This window comes from Aethina tumida, chromosome 5 (assembly GCF_024364675.1).
Source record: "Aethina tumida isolate Nest 87 chromosome 5, icAetTumi1.1, whole genome shotgun sequence".
NCBI lineage: Eukaryota > Metazoa > Arthropoda > Insecta > Coleoptera > Nitidulidae > Aethina > Aethina tumida.
The window spans coordinates 20,079,526-20,095,267 of NC_065439.1; the positions used below are offsets into that span (position 1 = coordinate 20,079,526).

A 15,742-nucleotide genomic window follows, 5' to 3' on the forward strand; every position below is an offset into this window, starting at 1 on the left:
CATGATAATTAAACAAGTGGGTGTAGAATAAACCACATCGAAGTTAGAAAACTGAAAATAGTTCCTCTTTTCTTTTTGATCTTGTTCAAATACGCACGAGTAACAATAATACTTGAAAAGCACTAACCAGGTAACTGATAAGCTGTTGTCGACAGCCCGATAGTAGCTTATTTGCATTCAAAAAACTTCAGAAATGCCAGCCAACACACGCGCCTAATCAACGTAAAAACAAAGTGCGCATATTTGCCATACATTTCCAGCAATTGTTTACCCACTGCTAATTTTAATAACCATAATACAATTTTCATCTGCGTGTTAATTGAACACCAACATGACACCGGCACGATAAAATATCAAGATAATGTAAGTGAAACATGTTTTATCTTATCTTGTGTATCTGATATGTTAATAATTGGCGGTGGATTAAGGACGGACATATTTTTGCAGTGATTCGATTTGATTTTGTTAAGTTCTTACTTGTAAAATGAAGTTCAAACCCAATGAAAGTGTTCTAAGAGTGGCCCTGATAATTTTTTGCGTCATATTTGGGGTATGTAGTAATTATAATGACGTAAATTAAGACTTGTGCGAGGCGGGAGTTTTATGAAGTAGGTCCGCCTAAATATAAACAAACTTCTTTGTGGAATTCTTCATCAGTAACTAATAGTTTAGCATGTTTTTATGATAGACATTATTTAATAAATTCAGCTTAATCTGCAGTATAATACAATAGATGATACAATTTGTACAATAATTTTCAACTACCTCAAGAATTAAAAAAAAAAATTAAGAGAAAACGATTGTGTTGTAAGTAAATATTTGTCGTTATATTATTGTCATTTACTTGGGAATTGATAAGGAATCGTTCAAAGGTTCATGTAATAGATAAAATAAAATTAGTGTGAAAAAAATATGTTAAATAAATGCACGACCAGTAACTAAAAATATATTCGCTTTTAGGTGTTAAGTATATCCCTCATATCCTTAGGGGTGGTATATATGGATGACTTATGGTGGCCTAGGCGATATGTTGGTCTAGATTTCTTGGCCCTTCCAACGTTGGTAATAATTTTAGGTTCAATTAGTTTCCTTATGTCCATCATTGGGTGTTGGTATGCGAAAACCTACAACAGAAAATTTTTTATTGGAGTAATTGTCCCAAAAAATCATTGTACCTTCTCACTTATTCCATTTCTTTTTTAGTTTATTTGTGTGTTGGTTGTTATTTTGTGTTTGGAATTAACAATCAGTATAATATCATTTGATAACATGACTGGAAGTAAAGAAAAACACATTCGAAAAATTATGGAAGAGGAGGCTGCGAATATGACCAACGGATTTAAGGAGTTTAAAGATCACGTAAGTTGGGTGTATAATTAACATGACAACAGTGTCTCTGTATATGAATATAATTTGATGTATTGTAAATAGTGTGTAATTATAATTTATTGTAAATATTTAAATGTGACTTCTTATGAATTATTTGATCTGCAATAAATGTGATATAAAAGCTTGGTTTTATTTTGTTATATATTGAAAGCTTTGGATGTACATTCCAAATATTATCCCAGATAAGTTATTTTCAGTATAAGTGTTGTGGACTTAATGGTACTGAATCTGAATGTTCAACTAACATAACAACTTTAAGTTCGACTACAGAGGCTACTATAATAATTTTTGTAACACCAGGATGTTATTCCACTGCTATAGATGTTATTTGGAAAATAGCTACTAGAATTGGTTGGTTTACATTGGCATTGGCTCTATTTCAGGTGAATTTATATATAAATATTCTACAAAATGGTTTCATATTTATGTTATAACTACTTCATTACAGGCTTTAAAAATAATGGTTGTTACATTAATTTACGTATTGATTAAATAATAAAAATTAGTTATTAATGTTCCTTTAAATATACTTTTCACAGAAAATTGCATGTTGATGTTTATTTAGTAATAAATAAATCTTAAAATATATTCAAATATGGTTATAATATGTGATTCAATCTGATTTATGACTGTTAGATGTTATGATCAGATTTACGAGAAAAAGTCAGATGAATAAAACTTAAGACTAACAATCGGATGTTATGTTATGTTATATGTATAGTCAAAACAGTGATAAAATGTGGCACAAATTGGTTTATGATTAACAAATCTGATGATGGACATTATTATCAGATTATAAAAGTTGTTACAATGACCACTTAAGTTTTTTCAAATAAATGGAATATAAAGAAGAGAACTAACTAATTAAATATGAGGTAGGTATGAAATTACAGAAGATACAATATTTTTGTGATAGAAACTTGCGCATCCGCCATTTTTGAAAAAGTCTAATCACATATTAATTTCTTAATTAATTAGTATTTCTCAGTGTTTATATACTTATATATTTTTTTTATATATATATATAAAATTGTTTAAATGTAAAAACTCAGAATTTTTACCTTCTTTACCTTTAATATTTTACATTTGATTTAAAGAACGCATGTCCTGACAACTGATAACGGTAAGTAATGTTTGTGCGTAACAAATTAATACGATATAAAATTTATCTACATTGCATTATCTCACAGTCGATATAAAGGTTTAACGGACGTTGCTTTAAGTAACAATATAATTTTACTATACATAGGTGTGTACATTTAGTGCCTATTGTGAGTAAATTAATTGATTGATTAATAACTTTCATCATATACAATTTCAAAATTTCTAATTAATTTAGTTTGTTTGAAAACTGCTTTTCCTTTGTTCTACGACGCATGTTCACACGTATATTAATTGTTATCAGTTTAAAATTATCTGATACTTCAAGTCAAAAAATAAAAACTACTTTTTATTATTTGTTTTCGCAATTATTATTTAAAAAGTTATTTAAATTGTTCTACTATTCTTCTAATATTATTATTATAAAAATTGAAAATTGAATTAGGAATATAGTAGACGTGGTGATACTTATTTGTGGTTTTCTCCATCTTTTTCTAATTAATACTGATAAGAACAAATAGATAAGAATATTTAAAGTTTATTTTTAGGGAACTGCCAAACAACTTCAATATAAAACAAACTAAAATAAATATATAAATACCAATTTATTACCAACTAGATACTGGTAAAAATAAAGTAAGTATAGTAAAAACTACTTAACATTAAAGAATTATTAAAATATTTATTATTAATGTTTTTATTATGGTTTTCAGGCTACAAGGCATCTCCAGTCAATATGATGTCAACTTTCATATCAACAAGTTTAACAAGCAACGATATCTGTAATTTGTTGTTATAATATTTCTTATAATATAAAATAAAACTTTTTTGTCGTTTCATTTTCCTGACTTTGTCACAAATTAAAACAAAAATACACAAAAATCTAAAACAAAATAACAAATTGAAAGGAAAATATGAATGATTTTTACTTAATATATTATATTAAATTTACATATTATCTAATTTATAGTTTATTTATCAATAAGATAAAATAATTCATTTTTCCTCTTATCATTTTTATTAAATTTTTTTTACCTCCCTAAGATACACATGTTTTCATATCAAGTACTAGGAAGATAATCAATCAATAAACCAGTTTCAAGTGGACATCCTTTATTATGAATTATATCATTTATTACAGAAGTTTGATTAACTAATATTCACATATGCAATTGTCTGATTAATCATAATTCTTATCTCATAAAAATTTAATTTAAATTAGGAAGCTTGAGTAAAAAATCATGGTCATTATAAATGTAAGGATATTGATCTAAAAAAATTTCGAGTACAATGTAACGAAATTTACCCCTAAAAAGTCATTATAAATAATTAACGAGAGATTTCGAGTACGAAGTTTAAGATTTCCATGGTAGAATATTTTGTATATTGAGACAAATAAAAAAACTGAATTAAATGGTATTATTTTTAAAAAATTGAACTTAGTAAATATTATCAATAAAGCAATTAAAAAATAATCACTTGTTTGGTTTATAAGTAAGATGTAAGATGACTAAATTTAAACTGCAAAATGTGCAAATAAATTGTATTGTTCTAATTAAATTGTAAAAATATTTTATTTAAATTATATTCAAAAATTTTCAAGAAAAACCATCTAATTCAGTTTGTCTTAAAATAATAAATAATCATTTAAGTCTAACGTAGTTTCTTATGTTCAGTCAGTATTATTTAAAAAATATGATTATACATATTTTAAATAATTAATATGTACATGTTTATACATCAATAGAAAATAAAATAAAATATTAATAGAATATAAAAAACTAGATTTTGAAACTTAATCTAAAACAGTTAAAGGTGACGAAGCAGTGACTTTATCACATATTCAATGACTTAATCTCAGGGTGGTAACTTAAAAGATACTTGTTTGTCAGCCCAATTTATATAACATCAACGGAGAAGAAACTTAACACTGAGAAGGCGGCTCCAATAATCCCAACATAAATCACCAATACGTGGTAAGCACATTCTGTTTCTTCTTTTGGCACCAAACTGAAACAAAATCATTATTTATCTGTCAGTGTTGTCGTATTTTATAAAATCAATTTAATATTCAAAATACGAGTAATAAATTTCAGTTCAACTATATTTACAGTTATAATTAAAATAACTAATAAAATTACGGTACGGTATACTTTAGTACTTTTAATTTATCAATTTCAGGACAATTAATTCCCTTAATGCACGTCTAGGTTTTCTCCACTTCATTTATTTTTAGAAACATTATAATATGGTAAAAATAACTAATATAGTCAATATTTAATTGTCAAGTACCTTTTGATATCTTATCTTACCTATTGGTTATTTTACTGTTTGTTTCTAAATTACTATTTTTTAAATATAATGGTAATTTGTTTTTTCAAAACAATTTTATATTTATATATGCCAATATCTACCTAATGAGACATAAAAATGTTTTTCGTATTACTATTTTCTACCATGTAAAAATAAATTAATTCATTTCCTTCAGAAACTAAAAGAAATTACAGCAATAATTTGTCCTATTTTTGGTATTAAAATATCCTGAGAATATTTGTTAATCAATAATCAATTTTAGGCTGAATAGTTTTGTTTAGAAGATGTAAATCATTACTTAATGCATTGTTTTTAGTAATGTTTAATTATTTTTTACTGGGATGTAAGTTTAAGCAAATTTTAATTTCCTCTGTTTTAATGTAATTTTATTTCAAATAAAAATTTACCAAGATTTTAAAAATAATTATTAAATATTTAAATAATCATCTCAGACACTTACTAGCAATGAGTTAAAATTATAAAAAGATAAAATATAAAAATGCATTAAGTATAATATGCATTTTTAAGAGGGAATGTTACGAACTTGATAACTGTGATTAACACATTTTATAGATTAAATTAAAATCGTTTGTAATGCGTAATGTTAAAAAGAATATAATAAAATTTTTAATGTAGGTATGTAATATGAAATTCGAATACAAATTAATAATTTATACACATGGCTAAATTCGAATGCACAAATTTATGTACCTAAATAGCCACAACGTTTGTTTCTATATCATTTATCTAGAATATTTGCGTCTGAAGTACCCAATACGACTCTATCGCTAATTATACTTGTACTTTGTTTTTTGCGAATCATCTCTTATAAAAAATGATTAAAATGATTACTCACAATTTTAGATGTAACAAAACTCACCTGGGTATGCTCATAAAAGCTAAATTAAAGAAGTAACCACTGGACAAGCCAAAGACAATCACTATAATAATGTATTGGTAATCGTGGTTGAATATCACAGGCAGATGATGTCTTGGTTGTGCGTTGCACATCATGAAGAATGGCACGAAAATAACCATACGTAAAAACATTATTATTGTAATCAGGGTTCCATTCAAAGTCTGCAACAATCAATCAGTAAATATTGGTGTCTATTCTAAGGTTTCCATGACGTACTTTATTAATTTTAGATGAGATTGTCCTGCCGAGAAAATCACACACGTTGTTCAACAAAAACGTTACCACGGGCACGAAATACAGATCTACAATTCAGTCAAAAAAAATCATTTTTCCCAACAACTTTATTATGGCTACGCACCACTCCACGGTCCAGATCCTGCGTATTCTGACTTGACCAACGAAGTAATGGACGGACTAGTAACAAGTTGGGCTATGTACAAAAACAAAATAATAACGATGCTGGACCAAATCAGCTTGGAGTTCTCAACGAACTCTTTAAATCCAACGCTCTTTTTGCATTTGGGCTTCGCGAAGGGCACAATGAAGTGCTTGTAGTAGGTGACACGTTCCGTGAAGCTGTACAGGACCATGGCGAAAAGCATGACGGCACAGCCGGATATGAAGTAGATTAAGGCGCTGGTTGTCGTCGACGTACCTATCGCCAGCGAAATGATTTGCAGGATGGAATTGAAAATTCCTGCCAGACCTTCGCCGGCCAGGAACCACGCCACCGACACCTGAGGGAACTTCGATATTATTTCGAAGATGCTTATTCTGTATATTGCTCTGGCAGCTGAAATTAGTCATCGGTAATTTATAGTTCATTTTTTTATTTGGGGAACACTTACAGTTGATTATTGTTATGAGGAGCAAAGATAACATGTAAAACCATGTTTGCCCTACAATCAATAAACAGATTAACGTTGTTATGTCGGTTATTAAAATTATTTAAGTCAAACAAATGACCAAGGAAAAGTTTTATGTGCCAAAACTTACATGAATCAGTGTCGAGATTGATAAATATGGTAGAAATGACAAAACACATGAGCATAAGTCCTATGGCCACGTAAACTCTAAGTTTTGCTTTTACGTGATGTCCATAAGTGGTGGTCAACAAAACGAATATAATTAAAGGTACATTTGTGGCAATTGTAGTGGCAGCAGCAAAATGCGATTGTAAAGATGTTCGATTCTGAGTATTGTTGTATTCTTCTTGTGACGTATCTCTGAATTTGTACATCCAATACTAAAAACAATAATAATTAAATGGCATGTGTACAAGTGGAAGTAAATTCTAAGATCTTATCTTAAATATAAATAGTTGGAATTGTTTTTTAGTGTAGTTAATGTATAATTTTGTATAAGAAAATCATTCGAGTTAAGGTTTTTTACCTTGACAAGCACATTAGATTACAGATCAATTTTATCTACAATAACGTGTTTATTCGAGTGAAATATTTTACATGATTGAGTACTTAAATTGAAGTGTTTAATTATAATTAAATCTGAGGATCCCGATTAATTGTTTATTAAGACAAAAATACTATTGTCTATTCTGTCTCATATTGCCATAATTAAATTTACATACAGTAGATATTTTCTAAGACACATGGCTGATTGACTCACTGCAATATTTATAGAAAAAATCACACAACTTTTATTAAAAATCCTGTTTGGTGATAATATAAACATATTCACGTTGATTATTTATCACTTCTTTATTTGTGAAATATGGGTGTGCGTATGAAAATTGATTGCAATATCCAAACAATTTCGTGCGATTTGTTATATTATTAACCTCATTATAAACATTAATGACCACTAATGATTAATATTAATTATGACTAAAATCTATACATATTTCGAATATACCTAGAAATATAAATATTGTATTATTAAATGAATCTTATGAAATGAATTTTATAAATTAAATATTAACCTATTACATTGAATAAATATAGTAAAAGATATAAGAATGCAGATGAAGGTTAATTGTTTGTATTGTAATTTTAAGTGTGTCAAATATTACAATTATCTTAAATATTTTTATTGTATTTAAAGTTGATACTTCTGATGATGGTTTCCTCCAATTAACAACAAGAACAACGCAAGTGCTTGTTAATATACGTATAAATAAATATATTTTATCTACTTTTTCATGAAATTAAAATAAATTAATTATTAACATTATTCAATAAAAAAACATTGAATTTAATAAAATCTGCCTCGAAAAGTAGATAATAAACCTTATGAAAATATTATTTTTTGTTTCTAGTTATAGGATAAAATAATTCATAAAAATTTGACATCAGATTATGGAAAATAAATATTGTAAATAAATTTAACTTACATCGTTTGCTGTGGTGAAGAACGTCAACGGAACGAAATGGACTAAACCCATTGTAAAAAAGAGAATTCGGACTACGAAAAACTTATCTTTGATGTATTCTTTGGTCTCAGGTTTGACGTATCCATTTTTCTCAACACTGAACACCCCTAAAGTCGTATCACAATTTGATTTAACTCTTAAATCCCGAAGCTAAATTACGTACCTTCTTTTTCTGTAGTTGTACTCGTAAATACCGTCGGCATATTAAAATCAAATAATTAGTCAGTCCTATCACACTATTAAACACTAATTTTAATTATTCATACAAAAGGCAGTAAAACGATATAAAATCATTCTTATCGCAACATTCGTTATTACAATCAACTACTACTGACATATAAATAATTAGGGAAACTCTAAACAGATTTAATATTTATTTTAAATCAGATCGAAACTGCGAGAGATAAATCACTTAAGATAATACCGTATGCATATATGATTTTTGAATATCAAAACTTGGGTGTTTTACTATTGACAATCACTTTACGTTATCTAATTAACATTTGCGCCAATATATATATACCACATATACATTAAACAAATTCCGTAAATTAATTAAACATATTTACCACATATTTATATGTGTGAAAATTTTGATATAGATTATTCAAACATATCTTTTTCAAATCAATTTGAAAATTAATTGTCGACAACGATAATTTTAAATTTTATTCGAATAATTTAAAACTATTTCCATAGTAGAAACCGCAACAATAGAAATTTTCTAATAATCTAATTGTTAACGATATTAATGTATGAGAAATTCGATTTAGTGGTTACTGAAACAATTCTAATTTATGTTGTATGATTTTATAAACCATATTGACCACACAATGAATACTAAAGAAATTCATATTTTATGCAGTTTGAATAAAATGACGTATGAATCATTAATTTCAATTTTTAATTATTTTATCATTCCCGCAAATCCACAAAAAGTTGTCTATATAATTTTATATTTGTATATTAGAACTTTTTTATATTGTTTATATTTTGTAATTGGGCAGAAAAATAGATTTAATTCAAATCTTGTCCAGTCAGTATATAAAATATATTTTAATATTCTATACGATTTCTTATTTTTTATCTTAAATATGACGGAGATGTTACTGTGAAGGCACATTGAAATACAGTGGTCATTATTATGGCAACTCTTTTAAATTTAATTGTTTTAATTGTGCTGAAAAATTTTAGTTTTGAAAATGATTTCTAATTATTAAATCTGTCATATTTAATTTAACATTAACACTTTGCATAATATCTTTTGTGTTTAATAATTTTGGTCCATATCCGTGACATAAACTTGACTATTTTCTGAATATACTACAAGTCTATATACCTTCAAGCTTCTTGAATTATTGTGATGACTTCATTTAAATTCGTAAAATGTTTATGTCGATTTTAGTTATAGACGTGTTTCCCTGAGTTTCTATAGCATTGATGTCTAGAGATTGAAACGCACAAAACAAAACTGTATACTTTGTCATCGGGGTCGTTTCATGTTGAAATACATTTATTAAGACCACTATTTCTTCAATGTATGGCAGCAAATTGTTGTTTAATATATCCCTGTGCATAAATCAGTCTAAGAGGGTCTATAAAATCCCCATAAAAAAATTGAATCGTCTCCAAGTTTCGTAGATATAACCAACTTTTTGTGTATTTTGGTCCATATAAGATGTTTAACATAAGCAGAACCATCATTTTTTTATAAATTAAATTTACATTTTTCACTAGAAACTATTTGTCCCCACTATTCTGTGGTCCAATGAATGTGATTTTAAGCAAGTGAAAATTGTACTTCAAATTTTTAATTTTAGGTCTGTGGTCAAACAAACCCCCATCTTCTCACAAACCTTGAAGAAATTTCAGTAAGTCGTATTTTCTTCAGATTGACTTTAATTTCAGTTGATCGTTACCTTGGTCAGTTTCTCTAAATTTTTTAATAGTACGGTAAGCGATTAACTTATTTAACTTTTAGCCAACTTTTCTTGTTTCTCCTGATCTTGGTATCGCTGAAATATAATTTTTATTACAGTTTCACTTCGCTTTATGATTAAATAATTATAATAAGCAAAACACCGCTAGTAAACATAGATTTAAATTTACAGTGCAATGAAAGACCACAATGTAAAAAGTTGTCATAATATCTACTGAAAAGTAAAAAAGACAATGTTTTAAAGAATAAAATTAGATTAACCTGTTGCATAGCAGACACAACAATAACAGAAAAACAATAAAAATACAGATACTGGCATCCAATTTAATAAAACTAATTGAAAATTTATGGAACGATATCAAATTTTAATAATCTTAAAATACCAAAAAACATAAAATTTAAATGAATTTTGGTTATTAATCAAAGAGTCATGGAATTTAATTAGAAACGACCGTTGCCAATAATGTATTACATGTTCACATGTAGACATGTACATATCCTAATTAACATTAAATTGTGTATCTCGATAAATGTACCTGAGTTCCCTGTTCATTCCAGAATTATCAAGAGAAGTAAAATAAATGCGTTTAATTTATAATATTTAAATTCAATACACATATTTTGTACTTTTATTTATGTTTTCAATAATTATAATTTCTGTAAACAATTTTTTTAAATACCTTTATTGCATACCTTTTAAATACGTATTTAATTGTGGCTCGCGAAACATTTCAAATTTTGAAAAATGGCACGGACTATCAAAGAGTGACTAAGTTATGCAACCATGTTACATTACAAATTTAAAGCTTTTAGATTATTCATTTTTAAATCGGTCTGTCGTTATTAATAAATTACAAATAAGTTATTTAATCTATTTTATAAAAATGTCTTTAAAAGATATTCGGACCTTTTTTTGACATTTAACTATGGCAACATCGCAAATAAAGGCCTTGTGAAGCGCAAAGTGTCATGTACGTTCGTGATAAGCCCTGTCATCAATTAAAAATGCCAAACACATTGAGAGTCCGTTGTATTTTTATTGGCATGAATAAAACTCAGTCAAAATGAAACTGGTTGATAAAAATATCGACAAGGATGGTGAGGGGTAAGTGTTCAATTTACAACTAGTTATAGGTTATCTCACATGTAACACCTTTTCCATGTTCTATCACATATGTAACAAATTTTTCCTTAATTATACGATGTAACGATGCTAATGAAGTCGAAACCTTTTAATACCACACCTGTTTGTCATAGTTAATTCATGATAAATTGATTGTTTATGTTATTACAGTTCGATAACCCTCATCCCTGAGGAGCCTGAGGATATGTGGCACGCCTACAACCTCATATCAGAGGGTGATTCTGTCCGTAGCTCCACCATACGTAAAGTACAGTCAGAATCATCAACAGGCTCCTCCACTTCTAACCGAGTGAGAACAATGTTGACCATCAGTGTGGAAAACATTGACTTTGACACACAAGCATGTATGCTTAGACTTAAAGGCAGGAATATTGAGGAGAATCAATATGTTAAGGTAACTTATGAAAGTAGCAATTTATGACAGTGTTTGACCATTATTTGCTTGCAGATGGGTGCCTATCACACTCTAGATCTCGAAATGAACAGAAAATTCACCTTAAGAAAACCATTATGGGACTCAGTTTGTTTAGAAAGAGTGGAATTGGCTGTTGATCCCACAAAAAGTGCTGATGTTGCTGCAGTCATTATGCAAGAAGGTTTGGCACATGTGTGTCTCATCACATCCAGCATGACTCTTGTGAGGGCCAAAATAGATTGTAACATTCCTAGAAAGAGGAAGGGATTTGTGCAACAACATGAAAAGGTATTACAAATATAATATAATCATTAAAAGAGGGAACTTATTTATTTTCTCTTATAGGGTTTGGCAAAATTCTATGATAATGTTATGCAAGCCATTGTAAGGCATGTTGACTTCAACATTGTAAAATGTGTTTTAATTGGATCTCCAGGATTTGTAAGGGATCAGTTTTATGAGTATATGTTCAGGACTGCTGTAAAAACTGACAATAAGATACTGCTGGAAAACAAATCAAAATTCATGCTGGTTCATGCTTCATCAGGTTTCAAGCACTCCCTGAAAGGTACTAAAGACTAAACAATAATTAATCTGACTCTATTTCATTCTCTTTACAGAGGTGTTACAAGATCCATCAGTTATAAGCAAAATTTCTGACACTAAAGCTGCTGGAGAAGTGAAAGCTTTAGAAACATTTTATACAACCCTACAATGTGAGCCTGCCAAAGCATTTTATGGTAAAAAGCATGTGGAGGCAGCTAGTGAAGCTCAAGCCATAGAGACTCTATTAATTTCTGATAATTTATTTAGGTAATGTTTGTGATCTCTTCTGAAAATTGGAGACTAATTCTTTTAATTTTGATTTTCAGATGCCAGGACGTCAATCTTCGTAAAGAATATGTTAATTTAGTGGATTCTGTTAGAGAATCAGGGGGCGAGGTAAAAATTTTCTCCAGTCTTCACATATCAGGCGAGCGTAAGTAAAATGATGAAAACTTTATAAATCACATAATGAGTGAAATAACGTTTTTTAGAACTAGAACAATTAACCGGGATCGCAGCAATTCTTCGATTTCCCATGCCCGAATTGGAAGATGACGATAGTGAAGCTGAAGACTAAACTAAATAACTAAATTTATTTGCTAGCAATTTTGTTAATTAATTGAGGTCCTTTATAAAGAATATTTATTTATTCCAAGACACTTTATTTGTTGAATGTGTTTTATTTTTTAAATGGTTATTTAAAACGGTGATTGTTCCGCTAAATATTCGCAAATGGACCATATTTTAATTACTAATTGTTGTTTTAAGATATAATGTAACTATGTCAGTTTTAGCAAATTGTTGTTATTGATTTTATTTTCTCGCTCTGTATTATATTAAAGGTGTACATTGTCTCATTTAGAAAATGTACTTTCTAATTTATTTATGTAAAAACCAGATTATTTTAAGTAAGTACTTTATATAATAAAAGTGGCATTATAAAAGTTCCATTTTTATTTATCAATAAAACTACAACCTCTACAATATAAAATTATTTTTATTATAAATATACAGTAACAAACATTCATAACTCAATTCTTAGATTTCTTGGTTTTCTTCACTGTATTATTGGTAGGTTTCTGTTTCTTAACCTTTTTCTCTGAAACTGATTGTTTAGATTCATTCTTAACTGCCTGCTTCTTTGACTTCTTCTCAGCTGCAGCCTTTTCATCATGTAGTCGCCTTTTCTTGCGCAACAACCAAATCTCCTTTGCCCTGTCTTTCTTTCCTTCCATCATACTCTTATATAATTTCCTATGTTTTTTCTTTATCATCTTTTCTCTCAATCTGAACTCTTGTCTTTCCTGCCTATTCTTCTCCCATGGTACTTCTTTATAAACCTCTCCAGGTGTTACTGACAATTTGGGTTTCTGTAATTAAGATAGTTTTTTATAAAATCACCTAGAGAAAAGTAATAGTATACCTTTGATCCAGCAGCTTCTTCCTCCTCTTCATCATCCTCTCCTTCTTCTTCATCTTCCTCACCTTCACCTTCTTCATCATCCTCACCTTCATTTTCTTCATCTTCATCCTCTTCATCATCATCACCTTCTCCATTCACCTCCTGCTCATCCTTCTTATGCATCTGTTCCAAAAGGGAAGGATCCAACAATGCCCTCTCCTCTGGTGGAATGTACTGCTGATCTCTGTCCTTATCAATAAATGGTGATAAGTGTGGGGGTAGAATTTCGCCCATAAAATATTTGTTAACTGGCAACAATTCCCTTGCATTAACACAGTCAAACACCCATTGGGGTTGAATGTAGTACCGTGAAATATAGTGCTTGCTCATTGACTGCCTGTCAACTATCTGGTGAGTGATGGATTCGTCATTTTCGTCAAAAGTAGCGCCTACAAAAAGGGTCTTGTCCCAGGAGACTTCACCTCCAAAACAACGAATAATGAATACCAAAGGTTCCCTTGGTACTTCTCTGTTTAAGAAGAATTTTTTGCCTTTAAAAAGTGTTTTTAATCTCTTGATTTTCTCTTGTTCTTTCTTAAGTTCCTCAATTTTCTCCGGACTTTCTTCGGTGTTGAAGTTGTCTATTTCTACTTCTTCTTCCACTGTTTCATTTGAACTTTTTGACAATGGAAAATTGAGTGCTGCAATTCTTTCAGCCACATACACATTTTCATCAACCAGTGCTTTTTCTGCTTCTGAGGGTGCAGCTAAAGAGAATTTTGGTGGATAATACAAATTCAACCAATGGTAGAGTCTAAAATTAATAAACCCTAACATAATTGTGTAAAACTCAACAAATGTGGACATAATTTTAAAGTCAACTTCTGCTCTTTGCTGCGGTTCAAATGCAAAATGATGTGGAACAATCCAAGTAACAGTTTCACCCTTAATTTCAGCTTGGAAGTAATACCCTTTAATCGATATGAAAACCTTCCTCAATGCTTTAGCTTCAATGACAGCATGCAAAAATTCCATGGTTAATCTTTGACAAAGTGCAGACTGATCTCTTGGCACATGTTTAAGTGAAGGGAAAGTGCTGAACAAGAAGCACAAAGTGAGACAATCATCCAAGTCTCTCAAAGCATCAATAAATGTTGGATATCTTTCTTTAACTATATGATCCAGCTTAAGTGTAGGATGATTGTTCAAGTATCTGTTCAATTTTTCAAAATCTCTAGTCGCCCTGGCACGTCCTACTTTCTTGTTGAAAATCTTATAGTCACGAAGCCTCCAAATGATGGGTTCATGGAGCAAAAATTGTATGTCTTTGACATGGTACAACGTTTTTATTCCAGTGTGGCCCTTCTGTGCTCTCTTCCTATTACGGGGCTCTCTGGGGTAGATGCCTTTTATGATGCATAAACGTCTGAAATCCTTAAGCGACAACTGCAGTTTTTTCAGCGCTTGCTTGCGCGACATAAACTGCGCTCCTTCACCTGTTGAATACTGAAAACGTAATAGAAAGTTAGCTAAATAAAGCTACTAGACACTAGTAGTTGCTTTTACCTTCTTTTTCTGTTTTGCGACCATTGTAAACAAATTTTTACACTACACTATTCTGAAACCATAACACGTGCGTTTGAGGTTATGGATAAAAGGACCACATAGAAAACATTACAAATTCTTCTTCTTCTACTCTAGTGATAATGTCATAGACTGATGCCTACCGACTAATCTTTATTTTTAAATTATTTGCTAAATTAAGATTAGATCTTAATAGTAATTAAAGATTTTAAAAATAAACTATTTTAGATACATAATTAATAAAAAAGCATGCAACAATTCTACTAATTGAATTTATAGATCACCTTGCCACAATTTTGTTTGTTTCATTTTTCACTGATAGATGACGCCATATGTGTAAAAAATTCACATACTTCCATTCTGTAAAAGTCTTTGAATACATTCAGATACCTACTACTTCTACTATTTTTATATATTTGAAATACATAAATATATAATACATTAATTGCATTAATTAACATACCAATTTGTAACTCATTGCTTAAAAAATGTGAAATGATTTAGATAAAGTTAATATTCAATTTTTAACCATCCTTTGGAAAATAAAGAATAAAATATGTTAATTTACAATGAAGCAGATAATTTAAATTTCCAGTTTAAA

At 29.1% G+C, this 15,742-nt stretch overlaps 4 protein-coding genes across 4 annotated transcripts; 2 read left to right on the forward strand and 2 right to left on the reverse strand.

Annotated features, from left to right (window-relative positions):
- Positions 1-70: 70 nt before the first annotated feature.
- Positions 71-1,511, forward strand: LOC109595484 (uncharacterized). Its single transcript, XM_020010834.2, has 4 exons — positions 71-363; positions 448-550; positions 961-1,149; positions 1,204-1,511. Exons 2-4 carry the CDS (start codon positions 485-487, stop codon positions 1,378-1,380), a joined length of 432 nt encoding a protein of 143 aa, XP_019866393.1. The 5' UTR covers positions 71-363; positions 448-484; the 3' UTR covers positions 1,381-1,511.
- Positions 1,512-4,216: 2,705 nt separating this feature from the next.
- Positions 4,217-8,407, reverse strand: LOC109595476 (equilibrative nucleoside transporter 3-like). Its single transcript, XM_020010827.2, has 8 exons — positions 8,275-8,407; positions 8,073-8,218; positions 6,719-6,968; positions 6,571-6,621; positions 6,081-6,515; positions 5,939-6,024; positions 5,684-5,883; positions 4,217-4,500 (listed from the first exon to the last, which is right to left on the reverse strand). Exons 1-8 carry the CDS (start codon positions 8,312-8,314, stop codon positions 4,389-4,391), a joined length of 1,320 nt encoding a protein of 439 aa, XP_019866386.2. The 5' UTR covers positions 8,315-8,407; the 3' UTR covers positions 4,217-4,388.
- A 2,588-nt stretch (positions 8,408-10,995) lies between these two features.
- LOC109595506 (protein pelota) lies at positions 10,996-13,090 on the forward strand. The gene is made up of 7 exons (XM_020010873.2): positions 10,996-11,155; positions 11,345-11,588; positions 11,643-11,897; positions 11,955-12,177; positions 12,230-12,422; positions 12,482-12,588; positions 12,647-13,090. Exons 1-7 carry the CDS (start codon positions 11,115-11,117, stop codon positions 12,730-12,732), a joined length of 1,149 nt encoding a protein of 382 aa, XP_019866432.1. The 5' UTR covers positions 10,996-11,114; the 3' UTR covers positions 12,733-13,090.
- A 44-nt stretch (positions 13,091-13,134) lies between these two features.
- Positions 13,135-15,230, reverse strand: LOC109595508 (pescadillo homolog). Its single transcript, XM_020010874.2, has 3 exons — positions 15,124-15,230; positions 13,579-15,063; positions 13,135-13,525 (listed from the first exon to the last, which is right to left on the reverse strand). The coding sequence occupies exons 1-3, from the start codon at positions 15,145-15,147 to the stop codon at positions 13,187-13,189; spliced, it is 1,848 nt and encodes a 615-aa protein (XP_019866433.1). The 5' UTR covers positions 15,148-15,230; the 3' UTR covers positions 13,135-13,186.
- Positions 15,231-15,742: the final 512 nt, after the last annotated feature.